The sequence below is a fragment of the Candoia aspera genome, chromosome 2, assembly GCF_035149785.1.
Source record: "Candoia aspera isolate rCanAsp1 chromosome 2, rCanAsp1.hap2, whole genome shotgun sequence".
Lineage (NCBI taxonomy): Eukaryota > Metazoa > Chordata > Lepidosauria > Squamata > Boidae > Candoia > Candoia aspera.
This window is the reverse complement of record NC_086154.1, coordinates 63672724-63690303: the sequence shown is the minus strand read 5'-3', so window position 1 is coordinate 63690303 and position 17580 is coordinate 63672724. Positions and strand designations below refer to the sequence as shown.

The 17580-nt window shown below is 44.0% G+C and overlaps 1 protein-coding gene across 4 annotated transcripts in view; it reads right to left on the bottom strand.

Moving 5' to 3' along the window:
• Positions 1-2564: 2564 nt before the first annotated feature.
• Positions 2565-17580, bottom strand: part of UBA7 (ubiquitin like modifier activating enzyme 7) — a 56248-nt gene continuing 41232 nt past the window's right edge. Inside the window, exons 21-25 of one of the 4 annotated variants that reach the window (XM_063292015.1) lie at positions 16698-16784; positions 16158-16352; positions 7804-7905; positions 6656-6750; positions 2565-4307 (exon numbers count right to left, since the gene is read on the bottom strand). In XM_063292015.1, the coding sequence (XP_063148085.1) occupies positions 4157-4307; positions 6656-6750; positions 7804-7905; positions 16158-16352; positions 16698-16784 (630 nt within the window). In that variant the 3' untranslated portion in view covers positions 2565-4156. Of the gene's footprint in view, positions 4308-6655; positions 6751-7005; positions 7118-7803; positions 7906-16157; positions 16353-16697; positions 16785-17580 lie in introns of those variants that run through there. The other 3 variants (XM_063292016.1, XM_063292017.1, XM_063292018.1) reach the window with 3 other exon arrangements.

The window sequence follows — 17580 nt, the reverse complement described above, 5'->3', positions numbered from 1 at the left end:
AACTAGATATAACAGGTAGATCTTTGTGTTTAAATATAGATTGTAGATCAGTGTTTCTCAACCTCAGCCACTTTAAGATGTGTGGACTTCAGTCCCAGAATTCCCCAGCCAGCCATGTTGCCGAGGTTGAGAAACACTGCTGTAGATAAGGACATGGGATGGAGATCTAAATTATGACAACAAAAGGCATGTATAGATCAGGAATACAGGACTTTCCCAAATTCACAGCCCTCTTCCCTTCTCATGACGTTTGCCAAGTTTGGCCTTTCCCAGGCTGGGGCCCAGTGGAATACATTAAGACCTCAGATCCAATACCACCACAGCCACTTCAATATTCCTCCTGCTGCCAAGAAATGCTCCAAGCCATTCACTTCATTCTCTCCTTTGCTCTGCCTAGAATCAGTGTTTATCATGCTTGGCAACTTGCGGACTTCAACTCCCAGAGTTCTGGGTGTGGAAGTCCACACACCGTAAAGCTGCCAAGTCTGAAAAACTCTGGTCTATATGATTGTGGAAGAATCGTGTTTTTAACACAAGGAGATGCTCCTGCCATTATGTCTAGTTTGTCCCTTGAGGCAAAAGCCTTTTCCGGGGTCTGCTTTATGTCATAAATTGGGCATCTGCAGGATTCTTCCTGGTCAGAATGAAAGAAGTAAATATTTTTTCCCTAACTCTTCAGACATTGCCTCAGTATTTGCGCCATCCATTCAACAACATGATTTTCAGTAAGAAGCTAATTAATGGCAAATGAGATCCTGTTCTAGGATTTGATATTAGAGGTGAAATGGAAGGGGAGGAGGGTTCATAAGAAGGGTCTCTGAAGAGTGATATGTACAGCAGGCCTTGAACAGAGGGCTTTCTGTTCATTTAGCAGTAGACAGTGGTTCATTGCAAGCTAAGAAAGGGAATGCAATTTCAAGACCATCCAACGATCTTGAATTACTGTTGATAAATATACACTTTTTAATATGATGCAAAAACTACTGACGAGCATAAAATCAAGATCTGTACTTAAATTTGCCACAGCAATGAACCAACACTGCAACCTGAAAGCTGAGCCTGTATTGCCATTCCTGGAGCAGCTACAGCGAGATGCTAGGTAGCAATATCTGCTTAGAGCATTTACATATAGTCAATGAAAATGTATTTCGGTAAATATACAAAAATAAAATACAGTACATTGAGTAGTGAATTTTTACTGTTCTTATTATTTTGTTTTAATAACATTGGAGGTTATAATCTGCCAAGAGATTTTCTATTGTTAGGTGGATTAGAAATACAATAATAATAATTAAAACATTAAAGGACCATAAAAGAGTACAAATTCAGTATGGGCATTTCTGTAGCAAATAGTAAAATACCATCACTAGGAGAACTGAACTGCTTTAACACCTTTCATGGAATAAAGTTAAGAGAGAAAAGGGAAACCCACTTATACAACATTTGAAATGTCATCTGGGGCAGTCTGAAACCATTTACATCAAAGATACATGAACTTGATGGCCCTGGCTCTCTCGTAGTTCCCAAAATTTTGAGTGTGGCTCCCAGAAATATCCAATAGCTGTTTCTAAAATGATAATTGTTGATACAGTAGAAGGAGAACATGTCTAATAGATGGCTAACTATACTTTATTTCAGTCAATAGAAAATTAAATGTAGTTTTTGTTCTGGTCTCACCTACTACTTTTTGGCATGACGCCTGGCATGCTATTTAAATTCTTCTTAGCCAACTTGTACATCCTTGATTTATACATACTGTACATTATGTTTGAGAAACAGTAGAAGTTCTGATAAACCCGGCTTCACGGCAGCTACACCACCATTGGGTTTGGTGCATGGTGTTATTCCTACCTTGTCAGACAAGAGAGTGTTTCATGGGATAGAAAGTAGATTTTGATTTACAAGAGAAATCCCTGGGGAGTATTTTGAATGGTGAATTACGGTGCCTAGTCTGACGCCTTCTACTCTTCAGCTACTTTGGCAAATAACTTCCATATTTCCTGGACAGCATGGCCATACTTGTTAGGAAAATATGGGAGTTGCAGTAAAATACATTTGCACAACATGCTTGACTTGGTTATCTAATTCACTTTTGGGTTCACACAATACAGTGAATCTTAAACTAACCAAGAGTGTTAGGTTTGCACAGAACACTATGGTGCAAACAAACAAAGAAGCAAACAAAACAAACAAGGTTAAAACTAACCAATATTAGCATGTTGTGCAAATGCAGCCACAATGTCTTCAACCGTGCGAACATAGCTGGACCGGCTTAGTCAGTTGCAGGGAAACAGGAAAAAAAGCTGGAAGAGCAGAGGAATACTCTGTCCAGCTTGGGACTCAAAGGCAGTTTTCTTCAGAGCAGGGATGTTGCTGGAATGAAAGAGGCTTAATTTCATCATCAACCCTGTCTCATTACTCTAACGTGGTGCTAGCAGTTTACTGTAAACAGAAGATGCAATCTGTCAGAGGGCAATTTGCCATAAAGTGCAGAATGAACCTAATGTAAGGCAGTAGTTCTTTCATTTAAATCAGAAGTGAAGAAAGGAAAGCCAGTCACTCAGTTACCTTTATCAGATGTTATTAGTGGTGCTGCTTGAGATGATTCACAGAAGTGAAGTTCTCACACTCTTTCTTAAAAATCAAATCACAACATGGAAATGCCAGCCAAGTTACTCTTAACAGTTCCTAACATTAGAGGCAAACTCTTCCTATGTGTCTCTCAGTACGGAAAAGTTCTCTGGAAATCAAATGTTGTGAGAAACGGTTGAAAGAGCTGGATGTTTCAGTAGCTGGGACAAAAGATGATGATGGAGTTACAAGGTAGCAGTTTCCAAATATCTATACGGCTGCCACGCAGAAGATGGATCTGAGCTGGCAGAACAAGTGAAACCAACAGGTAGACGTTACAGCAAAGCAATTTAGGAGCAACTGCTTACAAATACCTAAGTTTCTGTTGGATCTGCCTGCAATAGTGGGAGCAAAGGGTTCTCCTTCATTAAGTCTGGGTGGCCATCAACCAGGGAGGCTGTAGTTACACCCTGTAGGGCCATGAGCACTATCAGCTTCATTTGCAACAATGTGTATCAAGGAATAGGCCATAGCTCATTCGGAGAGCACATATTCTGCATGCGAGATGTCCATTCAATCCTTGGCATCTGCAGGTAGGGCTTGAAAGAACTCCACCCAAAACTGTGAAGAGTCTGTATAGACAAGGTACTGAGCTAGATGGAGTGCTTGTGTAAGGCAGCTTCTGATGTTCCTTTTGGCATGCATAGTGAGTGATTTACAAAGTCTCATTCATCCCCATGACAGTCCCATCTTATTGTGAGAAAAAAGATAGTGGCTTATGCAATTCTGCCCAATTGATGATAGCCAGAGGTATAAACTCAGATTTCACCCTTAATTCCAGCACTATACAGTGCCCCCCAAATATTTCACAGTATCCCAACTTCTCCCTTCCCACTGCAGTTATTCAAAACACAGGGACAGATGAAAGCTTGAAGGTGCCCTGGTTGATTATTGCTACATCTAGCCCAATGCTGTCTGCTCTAATTGGCAGAGGCTTTCCAAAACCTCTCCTAGCATGGCCATCAAGCTCTCACATCTAATTGGAGATATTAATGGACATGGAACATTGAAGATTATGTCTCTCTTCCAGTGCTAAGAAAATTAAATCTCCCATCCTTTAAGGCAGACATTCCTAGCCTGGGGCCTTCCAGCTGTGTTGGACTACAATGAGCCTAATCCCCACCCAGCATGAACATTGGCAGTGCTGGCTACAAATCATAGACCAACACTCACAGAGGGTGCCAGTTCAATAAACTTTCTGGCAGAACAAAGCAGGTTAATGTAATGTTGCCACACACCCAACCGAAGCGATAAGGAACATAATGAGAAGTGAGACTCAGGGTGCAAAATAAGCAGCTCTATAGACTGCACTTTGTATTTATTTCCAATGAATTATCTGTTCAGGGCCCTCAGGGGTAGGATAACACCTGCAGGCAAATTTAAGCTGAAGCACTGAAGAGGACACATCACCTTCATCTCTTTATCAAAGCACATTCTTGTATTAATACGCGTTTGGAGCAGCTACTTTCAGGGCTTCTGTCTGATTTAGCGAGAGTGCTTCCCTTCTGAGCGTTACACGAGTTACTTATTTTTGACTACTCATTGGTTGAAGCCTGATATGAACAGGTGGTAAATCATTATCAAGCTCTTCATCTTCACAGACCATTGACAATACCAAGAGATGGCGCTCCTTGGAGACTGACTTTCCAGTGATTCGATGAATCAATTCTGTCAGGCTGAGAAAGTAAAAACAAACAGTGAGCGTGGTGCCAGGGGAAGGACTGAGCAGCCCACTAGCATGGATGGTCTTTGTCATTTGCTCTACTGAAAATATAAACCATGTTTTTATAATAATTGCATGGTAGAATCAATAGAGGAACTGTGGTCAGAACCATAGTGGGAAATACCTGACACCACACAGGGATTTGATTTCATAAGTCGCCTTTGGCATAAGCCAAGGATGCAAATGTCCATCAAAGCTTCTTAATTAATCGTATCCCAGTCTACTATTCTGCTTCACCCACAGTACTCAACAGAATGCCTTTGAGAAGCCCTCAAGGAGGAAATAAAGGCAGTAGCCTCTCTCACTGTTGTCACTTAGCAAGCGATTGTCAGAGCATCTGGTGCATCCAATTAGCTAGATATGGATCCTGCTTCCCTTTCCAGTTTGCATTTGTTTCCAACGTGCTTCAGAATTAGGGGCTAAAATTATGTTAGCCTCCATCAGGAGAGATGTGGGAGCACCATACCCTCTCCTGAGGCTTTTATACTAGAGCAGCCTTTCTCAACCTTTTGACTCTGGAGGACCCCTTGAAATATTTTTCAGGCCTCAGGGAACCCCTGCACATTCAGGCTCAAGTAGAGGCCAGAAGTTACAAAATGAATATATTCATGTGTAGGCCTGTATGTATGTATGTATGTATGTATGTATATGCATCACCAGTGTTCTTAAACTAAAAATAATGAAACTTACGTCTTTAATGTGAAGTTGCCCAAATTTGAAATAATTTTTAAATACATTGGATCTCCCAGGGAACCCCTGGTTGAGAAACTCTGGTACAGAGCATGGATGGGGAGTATTTTTGAGCAACAGCTCCCAGGATCCCCTACCTTGGCCATGCCAGCTGGGGTTGTCAGGCAGGCCCAGGGTCTCCACCCTGTACTACAGCCATCTAGAGCAGAAAGAAAGGCAGTCTTTTTGCTCTCTCCTTAGGAAACAGAAGCCACAGTGAGAGTAGCACTTCTGCCTGAGAGAATCTACAGACTGGTTTGGAGAGGGGGTGTAGACAGAAGGAGAGTGAGTGTGCTGAAAACAGGAGAGGCTGCCAGGGAGTCTGGAAAGATTATAGAGCAAGAGACTAAAGTTGCCTCTGGTTGGCAGAAGCCCAGAAGGGCCTGCTTGAGGCTGGGATGAGCTTTGTCTGCCCCAGGAAGTTGAGGAGGAGGTGCTGACAGCAGGATGTTTACCCAGCATGGAAGGGACAGGACATAGAGGCTTTGCAGCTGCTGCAGATACAGAACCCAGGCTGTACTTGTAGGGGCCCTGCAATGGGGTAGCCATGGCCTCCCTGTCCTTCACTCCTGAGGATCCCTCTGCCGACTTCCTAAGCACAGCTGGATGGTGCACTGTTCTCCAGCCAACCAAACTGGGCAAGCAGAGGCCCAAACAGAGCAAATATTCAACCTCAGCTATCATAGAAGGAAGAAAGATGAAAGGATTCCCAGAGACTGTCCAACCAGGCCTTGCTTTTCCTGGGGCACCAACAGCAGCCCTTTGTGAGAATTAATGGAAAGAAGCTTTGATAGCCTGGGAACCTTCTCATATTTTAATCTTAAACTGAGATTTAACTTGTTTCATTTTGGTTTGTTTTTATATTCTTCTGCTTTTAAAAATAACATTTTTGATGACTGTAAATTGCTATGGAAGCTCTTTTTTAGGGCTGAAAGACAGTGTCATAAGTGTTTTTTATATAGGAAGGCACTCTAGAATTTAAAGCTGGGTATGGCTTTTACAGATGGGCCTCCAAATTGGAAGTCTTTCCTGTCATTTCAATTTCACAAGACCTTTCCCTGCTTTGGTTAGATAGAGCCTCCTCAATCTCTACAACTGCTATAGGGACCAGAGACCTAAGCTGTGAAGATTAGGGCCCTATAATATCCCTCAGTGGATCACAAGATGCCTTCTGAAACGTTGTTCATGCAAGGAGGCAATCTCAAGACTCTCATCTTTGATTATGATCTGTTCAGAAAAAAAAGTTTAAGGCCAGGGAGGACACTTAACAGGATTTTGAGGGCTAAAGTCTACAGTGGGTTGGCTGATGTCACATAGTGAGTAGGAGAATTCTATTTTCTAGAGTCCATGAGAAATGGGTTAATTATATTAACCCATGATCACTAATGACATTAAACCTATTTCACTTAAACCAAGTTAATACTGTATATGTTTGTTGGGAATCTAACATTTGGCAGTATGGAGGGAGGCAGGACCAGAGGCCACCAAAGAAAGGGTTTAGGGACAATTTGTAGCACTCAGACTACAAGTTATTATTAAATTCTTAAGGATATATCTTTGTCAAATTCCTACCTGAACGGAGGCTGTTGTTCTATTATCTCATTTTCCTTATCATAGAGAGTGGCTGTCCCAAATAGCAACCTTTGAGGCACAAGATTATGCTCCCTCTGTGAAAAACAGTCAATAAGGACAATACCACATTAAAATCCTTTAACTGAAGACCACTGAGTCAGGATAAAACTGGAACAGTTGAGGACAACATGGAAAAGAGCTAGAATAGTCTTCATTAACATGGTGGCCTGCAAATATATTTGATTATGAAAACTTCATAATCTCCAACTCTCAGCCATCAGTGGACTAATGAGTATGTTAGTCTTCAAGATGCCATATATCTTTTGCTTAGTATGCAGTGGAAGACTAACCCAGCTATCGCTTTGGGAATTACAGAACATCTATCTGGAGGGTACCAAGTCTGAGAAGGCTGAGCTGGAAGAATATGAAGATGGACAGATGAGTCCAATACAGGACATCCAACTGTGGGAACAAAAATGAAAAACAATAAGAAGGATGAAACAAAGGATATGAATGAGTTGGGATAATAAGGCTGCAAGATATGAGCGTACCTGTCATGAGCACTGATGGTGAGCAGGAGGGGGCCCCTATCCAGGGGGGAAAACGCATGCGTAGTAGTGAGGAGTTGAGCGGTCATTCAAAGAGACACAGAACAGACCCGCCTTGGCTTTTGGGGTTTATCTGTATGGGTTTTCTCACGCTTCTTCAGTTTGTTAGGATTTTCTGTCTAACGTAGCAGTAATAAAACACCAGAGACTTATTCCTCGTCTCAGTGTGGTTCCTGACTGTTAGGACAGTACCGGGAGCAAGAAGTTTATTGAACTGAATATTGGCTAATCAAGACAACGATGGTACTGGGATAGAATGGGCACATCCCATGAGGTCTGTGTGTGTCGGGGAAATACTGGATGAAAATCATCCTTGTATTTGTTCACAGATGAGGCTGGATATAATCCTGGAAACCAACAACCAGGGAGATATGCCCAGCCATCCCTTCCCCTGCACAGAAAAGGCAACCCTGCCTGCCTAGGGAAGGAAGAGGAGAACACTCTTACTACAGGAACAAGTGGAGGTAGAACTGACTATCCCAGGATATGCCCCAGGCACTTGCCAGAATTTGTTCCTGAAACTAGAACAAGTGTCTTCACCTGGATATGATCACAGATGTCTCTCAAGGTGACAACTTCTCCTTTGGAATTAAAACCAGGCACAGTAATATTGTCCCAGCAGCTCCATGTCTTCTGGTGATACTGGGAAGAAATAAATTTCCAGAGAGGCAGCAAGTTTAGTCTTTTGCAACATACCACAACAAAGAGTCTTGGGGCACTTTAAAGACTAGACATTTATTACAGTATAAGCTTTTGTGAAGTCTACCTTATCAGCATTATGAAGATCAATTTAAAAAAAAGTCTGTGTGAGCAATCCTACCCCAGCTGGTCCACTTCAAGAAAACTGCAACAGGCAGCTTTCAAAAAAACCAATTTCTTAGAGAGCAGAATGGGTCAAGCCTTAGATTCACACTCTTAAAATGCCATGCAACCCAATCCTTCGTTCATTTGGAGGGATGTCCCAGTGGATCTTATATCCCAAGTTATAAGCCCAACTGTATTTTCTAGGGTATAAGATCAGCTGAACATGGTGGAACTGAGGGCTGAGTAAATATGTTTTGCACTGCAGCTTCAAGGAACCGGACTGATGGACTGGTAAATTCAGTGACTCCAAGTATTCGCCCCAAATAATCTGTATCACTAGACCACTGGGATGGTTTTAGTAAAACAAGAGGACAAAGAAGAAATGTTTTTGTGGATTATGAACATTATGTCCAGTTCAGGATCTACTGCTCATTTTCTAGTCAGATGTTAAAAACTGTTGGGAAAGAATCTTACAGCAAAGGACCTTAGAAACTCAGACTGTGCATCTTATCAGAAAGAAGGTTAAGAGGTGAACTGATTGTAGTGTACCTTCACAGGAGAGGTTTTAGGTACCAAACAGCGGCTCTTTAATCTAGCCAAGGGGAACATAAGAAAAAACAATAAAAATAAAAAAATAACTTGACAAATTCCAATCAGACCCAGCATTTCAAACCGCAAGGGAAATTAACCACTGCCACCCCAAAAGCCAACGCAATGCAGCAGTTGAGAGCATTTGATTAAGATAAGGGAAGCCAGAATTAGACTGGCCCAGAAGGTCACTTTCCTTCCAACTTCTCAGTTACCTCACAAGGTTATCATAAGACTAAAACGCAGATCTGAGAGTCTTCAAGGAAAGGCAGAACAGAACTCTCATAAACAAAAATGGCAGGCTTCCAGTGAAAACCAGTCCTCCTCCTGAAAAGACAGTTTAATGCACTGAAAAACAAAAAAATGTGGAGCAGAAAAAGTTATTCCTCTTGCATTTCACACAGGGAGTCAGCATTGGATGAGCTGGTTCATTCCAGCCTTCTCCTCTCTGGATGCACGAACTGGCAGCAGAGTGAACAGAGAGGACGCGACAGGGGTCTCTTCTACTTGTTCATGTTCTGTAGCTTTCTATTACACAAAGATACATTGAATGGATGTCCTGCCAACATACAATTATCCTTTTCTTCATAAAGAGGCCTCCCAACTTATTGACCTCTTTGCTCTTTGCATTGTTGGCCCTAGGCAAAACAGAAGAGGACAAGAAACATCCCGTCCAGTAACAAGGGAGCCATTGGAGCTGATTACTAGCTCATAGTAGGAAGTGCCCTGACTGGGGAGAAATTTGGGGGATCAGGCAGCACAAAGGGATACTGTCTTGGGCAAACTCACTGGTCAGTTAGGGAGGAGCTGGCTTGGACTGCATCATTTCTCTAAGCCTCCTAAGCAAATCCTCATTTTTTAGAAATGGCAGAAACGGACAATTTCGCTTCCCCTATATAAATCTGAAAATAGAGGCATCTACCAAAGCTTATAGATACTCCACCAGACTTCTGTTTAGAGCTTTTATGAAAGAGAATGGGGCACTTCTTCACTGCAGCTACCTAGAAAACTATCCCATCCCACTGTTCAACCAACTTTTTCTCAGTAGGATAGGGGTAACATAGCTTTATAATAATCGAGTATTATCTTTATTATTTCTTTAACTTAGATTTATAAACATTTATGTATGGTTCAATGGATATACAATATGTATAGTTCACAATCCCTTGCAATTTTTTCTTCTTTTTTGTGTGTTTATATTGTTACTGTTTTCTTTTGTTTTTTTCTTTTTGTGTGTAGGGTTTTTGTGTGTGTGTGAAATGTTAAAATAAATATTTAAAAAAAAAGAATGGGGGTGCATCCATCTCTCCCCCACCCCACAAAAAGGTATATCGGGATTACTGTTTTTTAACACTAGCAGTTTAAGGACACCAATATTTTTAATTCCAATCATAACAGGACAGCCACAGGACAAACCAAAGCATTGTTGTTCAGAACTTTTCAAAGCAACGCACAAAGGGTCACTGCTGTCTGAGGCTTTAAAGGGTTTCCTGTTCCAGGTGCCATGACTTCCAGGATTCTAATATCCAGGTTAGACAAAGCAGTCTTGGACGGTATTGGTACAATGTCATGAAATAACGTAAGACGTAGGTAGGGAACAGAATTGCTTCCAGGGACTGGGTCCTACTGTAGCCTTCTTCTGCAAACTGGATGATCTCAGTAGGAACAGGGCTGGAATCCAAGTCCCCTAGAACACTTTTTGAAGTAGTTTTCCATGACCCAAGCCCTTCCACATCAGGGAAAGCATGGGGCAGCCGAGAGCCATTCTTACATGTGCTCCACCGGATCATCTGTACAGTAGGGACAGCTGAAGCCATTCTCAGTTATCCTGCACCTTTCCATCTGAGGGAAGCACATGGCATCCAAAGCAGGTCCATCTCTGTAAATGTTACAAATAGGCCACTTTGGCTACCTCATCCTTTCCCGTAATGGTGAAAGTACAAAATGGGGGAAATTGAACTGTCTTCACAAGTGCTCCACTGTACTGCATGCAAAAGTGGTTTGGTGCAAGCAGCAGTCGAAACAAGCCCTGTTTGCAGGAACTTGAGATGGAATGCCTGTAGTTGTGGCTTTCTTCATTGAGGTTGGTGAGGGTTTTTGAGGGAGAGGTTAGTGTCATGAGCACTGATGGTGAGCAGGAGGGGGCCCCTATCCAGGGGGGGAAACGCATGCGTAGTAGCGAGGAATTGAGCAGCCATTCAAAGAGACACAGAACAGACCCGCCTTGACTTTTGGGGTTTATCTGTATGGATTTTCTCACGCTTCTTCAGTTTGTTAGGATTTTCTGTCTACTGTAGCAGTAATAAAACACTAGAGACTTATTCCTTGTCTCGGTGTGGTTCCTGCTTGTTAGGACAGTTAGAGGCTTACTTGTGGTCCTGCAAAAGCCCACAGGTGAGAAGCTTCCAATCCCCATGTAGCTGGCCTTCTCATGTATATGGACTTGAGTTTCTAAAAATCCTGTACAGTCATGGCCCTCCGTGCAAATTTCTACTCCAAAGTACTACAAGCATTTTCCATATGCTTCCTCCATCCATAGATTTTGAGGAAGGGGATGTTAGGCATACATCCCATCTTCCATGCATCCATCAAATCTAAAACCAGTTTCTCTCTGCATATACTTCCACACACACGAACTCTGGGACCAGAGTCCCTGTCCAATGGAACAGGTGATATGGCTATATTGTTTGCACACAGGAACTCCTTTCAGAGGCATAATCCCTCTCCCGTCTATGTGTTTCACTGGTAACTAAACTGTGTTGGCAATGGTTCCTGGATTTACAATTTGAAAACAAAGAGTCCTTACCTATCTTATTTCAAACCCATGCAGAAGCTTTTGCTGAACCCAGGAAAAGGAGAGCCAGATGGAGAAGAATGGAAACCAGCAGCCCCCATTTTCACTTATGCTTTCCACATGCCTGTGGCAAGTGCTGCTTATATTCTTCAGAATGGAAAGCAAATAAGAAAAGGGAATGGGAAGAAGGAAAGTGAACTCAGATGCTCAGCACCATCAAAGAGGGAGTTCTAAGTCTTTAGTAAAAACCATCATGTAACTCAGATTAAATCATTGTACACAAGAGAGTCCCTAACCTGCAGGAGATAACCTTTAGACTCATATGAGGCCAACAGAGCTTATGCTATGCCACACTTTGGTGGGGTGGAACTGGGAGCCAAAGTTCATCATTTTGACCATTTGGGGCCATATGGCCTGTTCCATTTGCTCTTTTACGTTGCTAGTCACAAGGACGGGTTCTCCTCTTTCCTAAGTGCCATATGGCCGCTTGGCCTCTCACACTTGCTGGGAAACATTTGCACCTCCTGTTCATCTCTGCCTCTTCTCCTTTATGTGCCTCTGTATTTCTACAGCCAAGGGACTAACCTCAGACAGTAGAGACAGTGGAAATCAGACAAGCCCCCTCCATAGCCAAGGAAGGACTTCTGGGAATTCTTTGTGCCTGCCAAAAGAAGATCACTCTTCAAAGCCAAGGCTACAAGGAGATAGGAGAGTGAGTGGACCATGTGGCACAGGACAGGAAGAGAGAGTATTGGGGTTCTAAGCTAATCATTGCTCCCAAAACTCTGATTCCCATGCCACAGCATTATTCTTTGTTTCTGATTTTCTCAACGCAATCTGCCCTTCACAGTTCTCTGAGATGTTGTTTCCTAACCCATCCCCATCCCAAAATCTGCTCCAGCATGAGAAACAAATTTCCAGTGAATCCTTTTGGGGGGGAGAAATCCTTTGGCGCCAGGATAAGAGCTGCCTTCCCCCAATCATCAGCCCTCACTAACTAATGACTCCCATATGCGGCTTAATCAACTCCACAAGTTCTTGGATTCAGTACAGCTCTCTATTCCTTTTGCAAATCTATCCACCTTCCCATGCTGCTCCCTTTCCTCTCTGAGCCCTCCTCTCCCCTACTTCCTCCCTTCCCACCCCCAATTTCACATGGGCAACTTCAGGAATGAAGTCAGGATTTAACTCTAAGGGTTTATTCACCCCTGAAACAGAAGCAAGCTGGATGTGTCCTAAATGGCCCTAAGGTATAATGCAGACTTGCTATCCTATCTTCCTGCTGCTGTTCTTTAATACTTTGGCAGTGCCAAGAAAAGCGGTGGTAAGATGTCAGGCTTGTAGGACCTACTTTGTTAACAGAGTTTTGAAATCCATCAACAGTCATCAAGCGTATGACTTGAGTGGGAGTGAGGGTAGTGAAAAGAGTTGACACCTCTGATCACAGGCTCAGTTAAACAGTTCAGTCAGAAACCTCTGTGGCTTTACTGCAAATCATCACATGGGAGTGGCGCAGCTCAGTGGAATCTTCCTACCATAGTGTCTTCCAGACATCTCTGACTACAACTTCCATGATTTCCTACTAGATCTTATACTGACGAGAATCCTAGTTGAACACATCCGGACGGTGTTTGGGGACAGTGCCTCAAAAGAGAACTGTTTGCTTTCTCTGATTCAATTTCCATCTCCACCAGGGGGTTTGCACCAAAAAACTCCACTCTCAAACCCAGAGGAAGATCAGCCCATCCTTGTCAGCAATATGAAGCATGATGGACCAGAGGTCTGACACAGTATAAGGTAGCTCCCTACATTCCCAAGATCCAGGGATGCATCTAGAGCAGGGTTTCTCAACCTTGGCAACTTTAAGACAGGCGGACTTCAAACTCCCAGAACTCCCAAGCCAGCCAAGCAAGGCTGGCTCGGGAATTCTGGGAGTTGAAGTCCATCCATCTTAAAGTTGCTAAGGTTGAGAAACCCTGATCTAGAGGGAAAGCTCTTAGCACTGTCAATCACAGGTGCTGCATCTCTATTTCATCTTTTTTCCCCCTATCAAATCTGTTTTGAAAGAAGTAAAAAGGTGCAATGGCCAAACCACTGGACAATTACAAGGGGAAGGCACGTTCACCAAATCCTATGTAAAAGTACGCAAATGGGGCTTCAAACTCGCAGAGTGAAAAACCTCCCCTTCCTATCTACCTTCTGAGCAGCAAAGCCTAAGCCCCTCGAGGTGTCCCGCTGTCCTTGGTACAGTCACAGTCCCTCCATAGCTGGATAAAACTAGGGCTGCAGAGAAGGCTTTTCAAATTCAAAATGTCACAGACTTTCATTACCAAGGCTGCCCCCCTTTCACCACGTAAGTACTGAATCTCTGGTCATTGCAGGGGCCATTTGCAGAGCTGTGCTGTTTAGAAATCGGAGATACCCTTTAAAAATATACAACATTTGGCAAGGCTAGATGGTGGGGGTGTAAGCAAGCCCTGGGGCCATGCAGCATGATCTGAACCAGGAGGGAGGAGGAACAGAGGCACCGATAGCCCAAGCCCTGGAAATCACTGGAGATGGAAGAGCCGCCGTCCCACCCCCCACCCCCGCTTCCTGCCAGCCCTCCCTCCTCCTACCAATCTGGTTCCAATCTGTGCTTCCTGTGTAGCAGGAAGGCCAGCCTCTCACTCCATAAACTCAAGACAAAAAGGTCTCTATTCAAACAGACGCTCTTAATTTAGCTTCTTGCTCTTTCCACTCCCGCCCCCCCCCCTTCTGGCTCTGGCTTCTTTCTCCAGAAAAGGGAGCTATTGCAAGGAAGCCAAGAATAGTCCCAGCCCCAGAGGACCAAGGCAGTTTCCTGGGGGTGACTTCTTGGAACTGGGACAAAGGGGGCAGCAACTCCAAAGCCCTCGCATGTGTATTCTGGGTGAGTACAAACACACCTCCACATTCGTGCTACAAAGTGGATCCCCCAGAAAGAACGAACGGCAGAGCAGTCTAAAAGGAGCTGCCAGGAAGAAGCCATGCCACAGCACAGCTGGCGGCACAAACAGGAAGGAAGGCAGAAAGGAAGGAAGGAGTTTGAATGCGCAACTCCATCTTTAAGCTAAGCTAGTCAGAGTTCAGAGAAATCACCTGGAAATTCCACTAAATTCAGCTTATTTGAGGAAGACCAGATACACGTGATAATCAAAGAACTTCACATACAAACAATCTGCCTGATGGTGGATGCTATCCCGGAAAGATCACTCACTCACAGTGCTAGGATAGTGGCATACCTTTAATACGTTACGGATAGTATTAATTTAATGTAATAATTCTCCACAACGGCTTATACATTTGCCCACCGTTTTCTCAGTGCCAGAAGGTACTTTTTATAGCAACGTTATTTATTCCACTATCATCATCCGCAAGTAACACTTTGGTGGCAGGAGAGGATACGTCTGAATTCTAATGTTGTCCCGAAGATGTCTGTGAGGCTTTTGTGACTTATCTCTGAGAACAAACCAGGGTTCTGTTAGCACATGTTCCCTTTTAGCCACAGCACTGTTTCAGCTTGGGTTTACCTTGGCTTTGTTGAACTCTGCAGGAAAGGCCACTCACCATCTCCAGAGAGAACATGAATGTGTGGAGAGATCCAGGGCTGGCATCAGTGGCTTCTGCCGAAAGAAAACCCTGTGGCTGGAGCTCCAGACTAGTGTGCAGCTTAGCACCAGCTGTGAATGTCAGATGCAGGTTAAAGACCGTTTCCTGCGTCTGACAGCTCTCAGGCACTTATCCATCCCTCTCCTTCTGCACCTCTGCTAGCTTGATACACACACCAGGCATCGGCTTCTGAAACTAGATCTCCTTCGCCGTCTGTCTGCCAGAAGGGGCTCGGGGAAAGGCAGGGTCAGCAGCAGCTGAGCCGGGGCAGCCTCCCCCACCCCTGCAGGCCAGGGCTGGGCAAGCAATTCATGCCCGGTCTCCAGACAGGAGGGACAAGATGGCATGGCATGGCATGGGTTGGCTGCTTCTGCAGCCTGGACTTCATTCTCGCCCGTATGCTAAGAGCTACAAGGTCCCTAATAGTTCCTGCTGCCAGTAACACCTAGAGCAATGCCCTATCTCCAGGTGATCCTGTAAACTCCGCTTCCAGGAGGAAACTGTGGCTGGAATCCGTAGCCAAGAACTGGAGTGCAGGCCAGAAGGTCAAGGGCTTCAGACTTCCAGTTTTCATTCTCCTGTTGCAATGTCTGAAGACGGGCTTGAGCCAGAAAAATCAGCAATTCTGTCACGATAGCTTTCAAGCATTCCAGCAACAGTGCAAGAACTAGAGGGTGTGTCACCCACCCATCCAAGCGATCACAGATGCTTAGTTCCAAAGCCACCCTTAGGAGCGCTCTGAGCATGAAATAAGAGTGAACCACTGCTCTTCCTTCCCTCCTGCAATGCAGAGAGATTGCTATAAACTAAGATGGCCACCAACATCCATCCTGCTATAGAAATTACATGTGTACTAGTGCAAAGCAATTAGATTTCTGTTCCAGAATGATTTGGCTCCTAGCACTGCAGCAACCCATTGCTCCAGCCCATTAGACTTCTGGGTACTCCAACTCATCTGGAGTTCTCTCTTGCTCGCTCTCATCTTTGACTTGCAAACAAAAAGAGACCCAACTAAGTGCCTCCTGTTTTCAAACCATGATAACTTCAGAGCCCAAAATACGATCACCACAGACCTCACCTTGTATTGTTGTATTGATGGCAGAGGCTGGGAGCAATTGAGGAGGGGCTCACAGAGCTGGAGGGAACTGTAGCGATAGGAACTGAGACGCTTGTGCTGCCACACCAGTTTGTAAAGCTCCAGGCAGGTCAGGCCAGCTACAGCAGCCGTTGTTGTGGCAATAGCAGGTACAATCCGGCCCACAATCCTCTTGGCCTATTGAAATTAAGTTGAAGAGACATCGTGAAGGTAACGGAAAGAAAGCTGCTTCCTTCAGGAAGTAGGGTGGCAAGCACTGGGGAAGGATTTGCTAGAGAGGCCTTGGCCAAGGAATTGGTGGCCTCCACCACCTTCATTCTCTCTCTCCAAGGTTCCACCTTTTCCCCCTCCCACTCTTGAGTTGTCTTGTGAAGACGTGACCATGCTGCATGGACTTCTTCTAAAATCAGCTGGAAAGCAAGAACACATTCCAATACCCCCACTCTCAACTCCTCATTTTCTGTCTTTCATTTGATTGGCAATGGGGGAAAAAAGAAGCAAGAGACTTCCCACTGGCCTCACCTGGAATTTATCCACTGGAGAGATGCCATAGTTCTCGGCTCGCAGATTGGCTGCATGTATAATGAAATCCAAATGAGAGTCCATATCCTGAGGGCCCAACAATTGCAAAATCAGTCCTAACCAGGAAGTGGTGGAAGTAATGGAAGGGATCTCAATGGGAATCAGACAAAAGTGATTGTACGCCTTACAAAAGTCAGGAAAAATAAAGAACGGTTGCAACTGGATAAACTGTATAGAAAAGGCATAGAATGTGGTAATGGGTGTAGACCAGTGCTTCTCAACCTCAGCAACTTTAAGACGTGTGGACTTCAACTCCCAGAATTCCCCAGCCAGCATGAAGTTGAAGTTCACACATCTTAAAGTTGCTGAGGTTGAGAAACATTGCTGCAGATGATGGTGTTTGGAGGGTTTATTTTTAGAAAAGCAAAACAACTCAATGACTGCAAAAATGGTGTGTGCGCCATGCTTTGTGCAATCTTGGAAAACTGTGTGCAGCTGAAGAACTTTCCACAGCCCAGAGCAGATGTAGTACAAGGTTGCCCTTGACTTGGCTGAGGAACTGTGCCCTCAAATCTTTTCCCCCTCCTCCTTATCCTCTTTCTTCCCATGTGACAAATCTGTTTCACAATCTTTTAATATGGTTGCTCCTTTTATCTATCCAACCCATGTCAACATAACATTGGAGGCATTCTAGACTGAACGTTTTGGAATACTTTTGAATTGGGAGGACCAAGGTAGCTTTGGATGGGAGATGGGAGAATGTGAAAAAATGGAAAGAGGAACTGTAAACCAAGGAAGAAGGCTCTGTTAAGTACTGCAAAGACAGTATGGGGGCCTGGTTCATTCATTAATTCATTGGTAAGATGTATAAGGCCACCCATCT